The 9349-nt window shown below is 40.9% G+C and overlaps 1 protein-coding gene across 2 annotated transcripts in view; it reads right to left on the reverse strand.

Annotated features, from left to right (window-relative positions):
- The window catches only part of LOC123240626 (neurotrimin-like), a 1333520-nt gene extending 1325709 nt beyond the window's left edge, over window positions 1-7811 (reverse strand). For both annotated transcript variants that reach the window (XM_044668324.1, XM_044668323.1), the window contains exon 1: window positions 7561-7811. In XM_044668324.1, the coding sequence (XP_044524259.1) occupies window positions 7561-7642 (82 nt within the window). In that variant the 5' untranslated portion in view covers window positions 7643-7811. The remainder of the gene's footprint in view (window positions 1-7560) is intronic.
- Window positions 7812-9349: the final 1538 nt, after the last annotated feature.

A 9349-nucleotide genomic window follows, 5' to 3' on the forward strand; every position in this document is an offset into this window, starting at 1 on the left:
TATATATATATATATGTATATATATATATAGTAAATAAGAGTCTTTCTTTTTGACCTTGTGCTATCCTAACTCAATGTCTTTCCCCTTTTAAAACTCCTTCCCAATCTACCCCAGATCCTCCTCTCTCTTCAACTATTAGGAGACTGAACTGCACTTCATGCAGATATCTTCCTAGATAGGTGGCCTTGTTCATACATTTCTCTGGATTCCTCTTTGACCCATCCTCAGTGAGTACTCCTTCCTCAACTCTCTCTTTCTCAAAATGTCTAAGATATGTAGGTAGAGGAAAGATTGATAAGATGGAAGTAGTCCCAGGAGTTATGGGGATAAAAAGGAGGGAAAGAAAGGGAGGGCAGGGAGAACAACACCTGTATTCCATCTGTTACCTTTTTTTTACATGTTTTGATTTTTTTTCATGTTTAATTTGTTTTATTGAATTTCAAATGACTGTCGACATAAAGTAAACACGTAACAAGCCAGTAGAGCAGAAAGGAAGTAAACAGCATAAATACCACCATTCTCAGCATGGAGTTCCACTTAGCACCACATGTTCAGAGCATTACATGCATTAATGAGTCCTGGAAACACCCAGGGGAGTCGCTTCGAGGCCTGGCGGGCAGGTGGAGAGACAGAAACTCACATAGAGGAGGCCTCTTTCCCATTGGAAAAATCTACAGGACCTCAGGTTTAGAAGACATGCTCAAATCTCTGGTCTTAATTCCCCTGAAGATACTTTCTCTAGATTTCAAAAAAACTCATAGTGTTTCCATTACTAATGTCAGAAATAAATTATTTCGTCTAAGTCCTAAGCATTAAGCCTAGTACTATGGGAACACAACCTTAATTTGGTCTTATTATCAAAAGTTTTTTCCACCCTAAGTCAATATTGTTGGATCTGCATATCAGTCTGGTCCTTGCTCTATTTTCTGTTTCCTCCTCTATCCTTAAAAATGGTTATTTGACAAGGCTGAGGTATGACCTCACGTAGCAGACTGGCCAATATGGCAGTAAAGGAAAGTAATAGATGTTGGAGGAGATGTGACAAAATTGGGACACTCCATTGCTGGTGGAGTTGTGAATTGGTCCAATCATTCTGGAGGGCATTTTGGAATTATGCTCAAAGGGCTTTAAAAGACTGCCTGTGCTTTGTTCCAGCCCTACCACTTCTGGGTTTGTACCCCAAAAAGATAATAAGGAAAAATACTTGTATGAAAATATTTATAACCAAGCTCTTTGTAGTGGTAAAAAAAAATTGGAAAATGAGGGAGTTTCCATCGATTGGAAAATGACTGAACAAATTGTGGTTTATGATTGTGATGGAATACTATTGTGCTGAAAAGAATGATGAACTGGAGGAATTCCATGTGAACCAGAAAGACCTCCAGGAATTGATGCAGACCATAAGGAACAAAACCAGGAGAACACTTCACACAGAGACTGATATATTATGGCACAATCAAATGTAATAGATTTTTCTACTATCAGCAATGCAATGACCCAAAACAATACAGAGGAATATATGAGAAAGAATGATATCCTCATCCAGAGAAAGAACTGTAGGAGTAGAAACACAGAAAAAAAACCTGCTTGATCACGTGATTTGATGGGGATATGATTAGGGTCTTTATGTTAAAAGATCACTCTACTGCAAATATAAATAACATGAAAATAGGTTTTGAACAATGATATATGTATAACCCAGTGGAACTCCTTGTCAGCTCTGGGAGTGGGGAGGGAAGAGGGGTAGGAAAGATCATGAATCATGTAACCATGGAAAAATATTCCAAATAAAGGAAGTGGTTGCTTCAATACCACATGATTGGTACAAGATTCAGAAAGGGTTCTGCTCTTCAACAGAGTACCTTGACCCATACTTTATGCCAGATGTCCAGGAGATAAAGTTGGCACCAGGGAGCATAAGCATGCAATGAATTTCTGGTCTTAGTCAGGCTACCAGCACTGACCCTCATCTCAGCAGAGAATTCATGCCATCAGGAATGTAACTAGCAGGACTGCCAAGCAACCTATAGCAAAAATGGAGGTATGAGGAGCAAATGTCTCACCATCTGCTTCTCATCTTATGAAGATTAGTATAAGTCAAAACTGGGCAAGCTTTAAAGTGGAGAGCTCCAGGGATTCAAAATAGTTTTGCTTTATCCTAATTTTTTAGATAATTCTGCAATTCACGTAGAGAACTCTTTCTAGAAAATGGTTTATATTGATTAGGAAAGACACAGAGAACATCTAATGAACATCAGCTGCCAAACAAAAGAAAGCTTCCCTATTGATGTTGAAGATCTCCAAATGATCTTGTTTGAAGATGACATCATAATAACTTTATGAATACTCTGAATACTACAAAGCCATTTCTAAGTAGTTTCAATTGATCTAAATATTTGAACTTTAAAAACTAAGTGGATAAAAAAGAATATTGCCCAAACTATTATGACAAACAGTTATAAGAGGAAACTATAAAGTTATTAATTCATCTCTTTTTCCTTTTCCTCTCTCTCTGTCTCTCTCCTCTTTCTCTCTCCCCCTTCCCTTCTCATATATATATGTATATATGTATATAAAACACATGCATATACAATGTATGTATATGTATACATACAAATACACATATATATGTATTTAGACAAATTCAGCAGGTAGATAATGAAATGGATATAACTATAGGATATTAGATTACCACATTATGGGATTATGGCTATAGAGACAGAAGATAACAGAAATCATCATGTCTGAACCCCTGATTTTACAATCGATAAAAATGAAGCCCATAAAAGGTATTATGTCAAAGTAAGTAGCAAGCTAGGAATCTGAATTCAGCTTCTGTTTTCTTTCTACTACAATGTGTTATACTACCTAGAACAAGGGTTCTTAACCTTTTTTGTAGAATGGACTCTTTTGGCAGTTTCAGAATAATGGTTTGTAAATACATAAAATAAAATAAATAGGATCACAAAGGAAACCAATTACATTTCAATGTAATTAGCAAAATAGTAAACAATACAAATTTACTGACCCCAGGTTAAGAAATCCTGATCTACCACTTTCTTGCCCAGGGATGCAAAAAACTTCCATTTAACACTGATATCCTCCTAGAAATGCTACATAGATTCAACCCCTAAATCCCCATGACCTCAGACAAATCACAAAATAAAAATAACCCAAAGAGAAATGCAGGTAAATATGTTATCACATGTAATTTACATATAAGGAATGACATTGCAGGATAAGGAAGTAAGCTTGTCATATATTGAGAAAGAAGTAAAAAGAAGTAGCTTAGTAGTGCTCCTGGTATACTTAAAGACAAAGAGGAAGGAAGGACTCTAATAAGGTTAAAAGATTCTCCTTGGAGGGTAAATTGGGAAATATAAACAAGAACCTTGTGTGAAGAGACTGGGGTGGAAGGATTCCAATATATGTTAGTGGAGGGAGTATTCCCATTGACAAAATCATGGGAGAGATGCCTTGGGGAAATGCTGAAGTGTATCTTTAAACAAAGTAGCTTAACTATGGTCTGCTGGCAAACAACAGAAACCAACAGGGCAATCTAGTCAGCATCAATCAAGAACCAAGGACTAATGAGGAATTGGGCCTTTCTGATTCCTCTTTTATTTTATCTAAAATTTTGCAAACCTAAAAAGATAATTCATCTCAGTTCTAGCTTCTGCAAAAAGAAGTTGGACGTCTAAAAGTCATATTGTATCCATTTACAGTGAAGAAAGAACCTTTGAACTTCTTCCATCATGCTTGTTGTACACAAAGGTAGAAGTTGGTATTGGCACCTTTGGCTGTAAGGACAAGGACATAACTAAATCCTTCTCAGGAAGGCATAGAGGGATGCCCAGACCCCACTTCACCCTAAGTAACAACTTCAGCCAAGGTTTCCCTGGCCCTGTTGCCAGACAAACAGTATATAGTACAGTACCTTCTCTTTGACTTTGGGTTGTGGATGTGGCCATTCTTCACAAAGAAGACAGTAAGAGTCAGGCTGACTGTCTCTTTCAAAGAAATGTTAAGTTATATCTTCCCCTGATGCCTACACATCCCAGAGGTGAGGTCCAACCCAGGTTACTACTATCACTCAAAATGTTTACTTCAAGGGACAGGAGTTTGGCATGTCTTCTAATTTGAGTCGTGCCTCTTTCCCTGGGAGTGGAGGAAAGGAGCATATGTGCTCAGCTCAGCGTCCTGCTGCCTTTCTGCTGTACTTTTGACTCAGCTGGGCAGACCAGTAGAAGAGGCACCCAACAAAATCACAGAAAGCCAGGAAGAGGAGGGGAGATTCTATTCAAACCCATCAAAAGGTGTTGAAAGGAACAGATAATCCTTCAAAAAAGATATAGCCCAGGTTTCTAGAAAGAGAAAAGCAGCGCCACCAACCCGTCACCTCCTTCAAATCCAAGTGGGTGCTAGAGGTAGGAGGTGTGCTGAAAGGGACAGCTCCCGATCCTTAGAAAGAGAGGGAGCTTGTTAATCAACCTCTGGTGCATCTTAGGGCAAGAGCTCCAGGGAGCTAATCACCCCTCCCCTTTCTTTCCTTCTCTAATCAGTGCTGATTCCTTTGGAAATTTGCTCCTTCCTACATCACCCCTCTCTCCTAGACTGGATCGGGGTTCAGGCAGGGGGGAGGGGCAGTTGAGGGAGGACTCATAACCTGCCACTGGCACCAGGCACCTTTTCAAAAGGCAGAAAACATAGGAAGTAACAGCTCTGGAAGGAGCCAGCTTAAAACAAAAACCAAGGAAAGGGGAAAAATGTCTTAGAATGTGCACTGCATTCTAACTAGCCCCACTGGGTCAATGCAATGGGAGTGGATTATTGCAGGCAAGACCTGGGCTGCCTAGTAATGGTGTAACTTTGATAAGAGATAGCTGGCAGCCTCTGGATTCTTTCCCCTGGAAGAGAAAACAGACATCACCTTTTCAGCTTCAGACTGAAGTTAGGTTTGGGGGTTGACGTGACTTAAAATCAGACAGCCTCAAGTTCTCTTTGGAAACATCTGACCCTGGCCAGAACTGATTTAAGGTGGATAGCAAAAGGTGTTGTATTCTTAGGAAGTGCAGGGATAGATAGATTGGTTTGAGGAGGAGAGAGGCCTCAGACCTCCCCTTACCCCTCCATTCTCACCAATATGACTACTAGCAAACCTTGCCTTATGCTTTTTCTCTCTTATCCCCATCAGTGTGGAAGCAATGCCACATGAAGCAGCCAAAAGGGCTTTCACACTAGAAAATTTTGCACCAGCAATTTCTACTCATCTATTCAAGGAAGATTCAAAGTACGAGCAAATATTATGCTTCCCTGCATTTATTTCTGATAAAAAAAAATCACGTATGCTAATTTATATGTAAATTCACTATGGCCCCCAGGCTTCTGGCATGCTGCCAGTGGGGCTCTCAGCTTCAGGAAGTTTGGCCATTTTCTCTGTTTTGATATTAAGGCATAGAAGAAGGAGTAGCTTTAAACATGTATAATTTGGGAGCTGGTAGGGTCCCAGTCCCCACAGCCCATCCTCCTCACCTCTGTTGCTTCTTTCACCTACTCCTCAGTTCTGTTCTCAGCACAGAGAGATCTCTGTTATTGTAAGCAACATCTTCCAGATTTTATTTCCCCAGTATCATCCCTAAAATAGTAATCTTTGATCATATTCATGGGGGAGGGGGTTCTGGGTCCTGAGATATGCCCCTACATAGGCATCCTGCTTTTCTGAATGATGGTGTGCATTATATGAGGAAGAATATCTTATAAATCCAAGCTGTCACCTTCAGCCTCATGTAAACCATATACACCTTCAAGAGATGGACAGTAAAGAGGTCCCTAAGACTGACCTCCTGAATTACGTGTAACTGGCTAAGCTGGAGGCACCTTTACCAAGTTCAAGGAGGACCAACCTTCTTAGCAACTGACTGAGCCTTTCCCTCCTCCCAGGGGCCTCTCCCCTCCCCCTCCCTATTTTGGTTCTTTAACTCTACTTAAGCTGTTTCCAAACAACTCTTTCTAAGTGTCTCTGCTTGCTTGGTTTGGATCCCAGTAGCAGCCACTGCAGCTCTCCCCAAAGGAAAGTCTTTAACCCAAAGAAAGGGCTGCATTATGACTTCATTAGCACCAGGGTACTTAAGGGAGGATCACAGGGATTATAAAAAAATTGACAAGTATCAGACTAGAGAGATAGTGGCTACCTGGTTTCCTCTATTTGTCCCCTCAGAGGCCCCCATCTTCTATAATCAAAGTGCTGATTCTGGAACCAGAGACCTGGGTTTGAATCTTGACTTTGCCTTGCTGACTACTACCTGTGTGACCTTGGGCAAGACACTTAACCTCTCTGAGACTCAGTTACAGACTCTGTAAAATGAAGGGATTGGATTAGTTGACCTCTTGGGTTCCTTCCCAATCTAGATCTATGATTCTATGTTCTTAACTTTCTTGATCCAAGTATATATTTTCGAAGGCAGCTCTTCTTGAAGAACTCCGCAGGACCACCTAACAAAGTTTCTTTCCTGAACCCCTAAGAGTTTGAATACCTTTAATTAGAAAAAAAAAGATAATATAAACCCTACAAAGACAAAGTGAGCAGTCAAAAGGGGGGAGGAGAGAGCAAGCTTACGAAAAATGTGGGAGCCTGGGGCAGTGGGGGCTGGGGGCAGAATGAGAATAAATAGCACCCAGAATGGATTCAAGGTTGAAGCTCATTCCGAATTTGCCCTGCACACTGCATGGAGCCGAAAAGAACATCAAAGAGCATATTCTGAGAGAAAACGGCAGTCTAGATTGCAGCCCCCATGGCTCTGCTTCTCAGCAGATAAATAAACAGAGAATTAGCATTCCGTACCTAATGCGCGTTGCCCTTTAACTTTGAAAATCTTGCCCTGATTGAACAGCCCAGTTTCCTCCTGCGTTTTCTTGCTCCTCACCTTCTCCAATGGCCCCCAGCCCTAAAACCCACAACCCCTCCAAACTAATATCACTGCTCACTGCTGCTGCAAATTGATTCATCCCCTTGATGATGGGCTGCTGACCAAAACCTAACACAAGGCATGGTGATCCTGACTACAGTGGACCTGCATTTTCTCCGTTTTCCTCACTGAGCAGCCATTCAAGTTTGCCAGCTGATATTTAAACTTTCTCCTTCCCATTTCTTCTCAATAATGCATGCGGAAGCCACCTAGCATCCTTTGATTTTATGATGTTTTTGACTTGGTCCTTGCATTCGCGGGGTGCTGTGATGTGCTGTGGTGTGGTGTGATGTATGTGTTGTGAACGATATAGCCACATAGCCCAGTGCACACCCCATACCAAACACTGGCAGCACACACATTATTTCCTAAATACATATACATTCCCCTTCCTATAGCAATCCGGGACTGAATCAATATTCTTGGGGAACCTAGTAGAAAGAATTAAGCCCCAGCCATGCTGTTTAAAGGCTCTCCCCTCTCCACCTGCAAACCCGCGCAACAGAGACAGACTTGGGGAGTCTGCGAATAATAGAAAAAACACATTGCACGAATCCTGCGTCTACTGTAGGCAAATCAATAGTAACCTCTTACCTTGAAAGAGAAACAGAGCGGCCAGCCCAGTGAAGATTGCCCAAGAGATAGAATTGTGCATTTTTGCCTGGATGGTTTTCATGTTGGTTTCCCTCCCTCTTTTTTTTTTTTTTTTCTTTTTTGTCAGGTTCGGTTTTTTCTTCCTTTCTTTCCTGACAGATTGCGTTGCTCTCACGCTCGTGGAAGGAGATTTAAATCCAGTGTTTTGCTGAAGGACACAAGAAAAGCCGAGGGAGTGAGAGAGTGTGACTTCTCAGTAATTATCTCTACTCATACTCTGGCACTGAAACACATTGTACAATCTGGACCCAGACAGCCCTCCTACACGCTGCAATCATTGGTTCTAATCCAAGGATTGACAGAGCTACAACACGCGCACGCACACACACACACACATACACACACACTCTCTCACTCACTCACACACACTGAGGAATCATTTACTGGGCAAATCAGGCTAGCTGATTAAAGAGACAGGAGCCTGGAGAGACGAAAAGATAAATGCCAATCTACCCCTTCTATATTACTTTCATTTTTTACTCTGTCATTTCTGTGCCCCAAGCATCAAATGATCCTCTTCCCTCTGGCACCCCCTGGCCTCCTGACCACAGATTCCTACTAACCTGGGGTACAGGGGTGGGGGCAGGTGGAGAGAGCTATACTCTTGCCTGAAAATGCTAAAAGGAAATTTTAAAGGGGACATTTTCATGCTGAGTGAAACTTATAAAGAGGAATCCAATTTCATTCACTGGCATCTAATTTTTTCTCACTGATGGAAATATCATCTAACAGTTTCCTTTTCTTTCCTCTTTTCTTAATTATGTTTACCACTTCGAAAATAGCAACTTTCTTTTTCCTTTTCCTTTCACTCATTGTATCAACCTCTGTTCATCAGAGCCACTTGTTTTGGTTTATAAAATTGTCCAGATGTATTTATTGGACAGTATAGAAATGAACCATGCATCCTGGATTACTAAAGCCTGCAGCTGACCAATGGGGAACTCTCCCTATTAGAGGGGAGTCAGAAATCATCCTCAGAGAGTCCATTCTCCAATGGGGTGGGAACAAGAGGATATGGACCCTGTGGCAGTAGGATAGACCTGGGATAGATAAGCTGAGGAAAAACTGGAATGGATCACCAACGGATGTGGTCTACCATCCATCTCTTTGGGATAGTAAGGTATGATCTATGCTTTAGTAAGGAACTGGGTCTGATACCTCCCATGCCCAAGATACTTTGTGGTCCTTTGATTTTATTATATTTAATCTTTGACTTTATTTTCTGAGAAACTAGTTATCCAATGGGCACATGTTCTGAAAATTCCTATGACCCTCCCTCCACAAATTCTTCTTCAATGAGAGTAATGAATTGACCCCTGTTCTACCCTGTGAAGACAAAGCTCTATTACACAGTCTTCCTACTGTTAAACCAACTCTGTATTTATCCTTACTCAAACACACTAGCACTGAAATGCACTGACCCTTGACCTGTATGTAGTAGAAATATTTTATTGTCCCAATTTGCACACTGGTAGAATGTTTTTATTTTGTCATTACATTCTTCCTGCTATGGTCACTAGAAAGGTGTTGCTTTTAGACTAAGTTCCTGGAGATACCACTGTGACTATAATTCTCCTTATTTTGTGACTACCATCAGGCCATGCAATTAAATGCTTAATAAAGATTTTAGGATTATGATGTTGGTGGCGATAATGATAGAAAAGATGGATTTATTTCTCATATATTGCCATTTCAATTCTTAGAGATTCCAACTTAGTTCATGAGTAGA

Source organism: Gracilinanus agilis, chromosome 3 (assembly GCF_016433145.1).
Source record: "Gracilinanus agilis isolate LMUSP501 chromosome 3, AgileGrace, whole genome shotgun sequence".
Taxonomy (NCBI): domain Eukaryota; kingdom Metazoa; phylum Chordata; class Mammalia; order Didelphimorphia; family Didelphidae; genus Gracilinanus; species Gracilinanus agilis.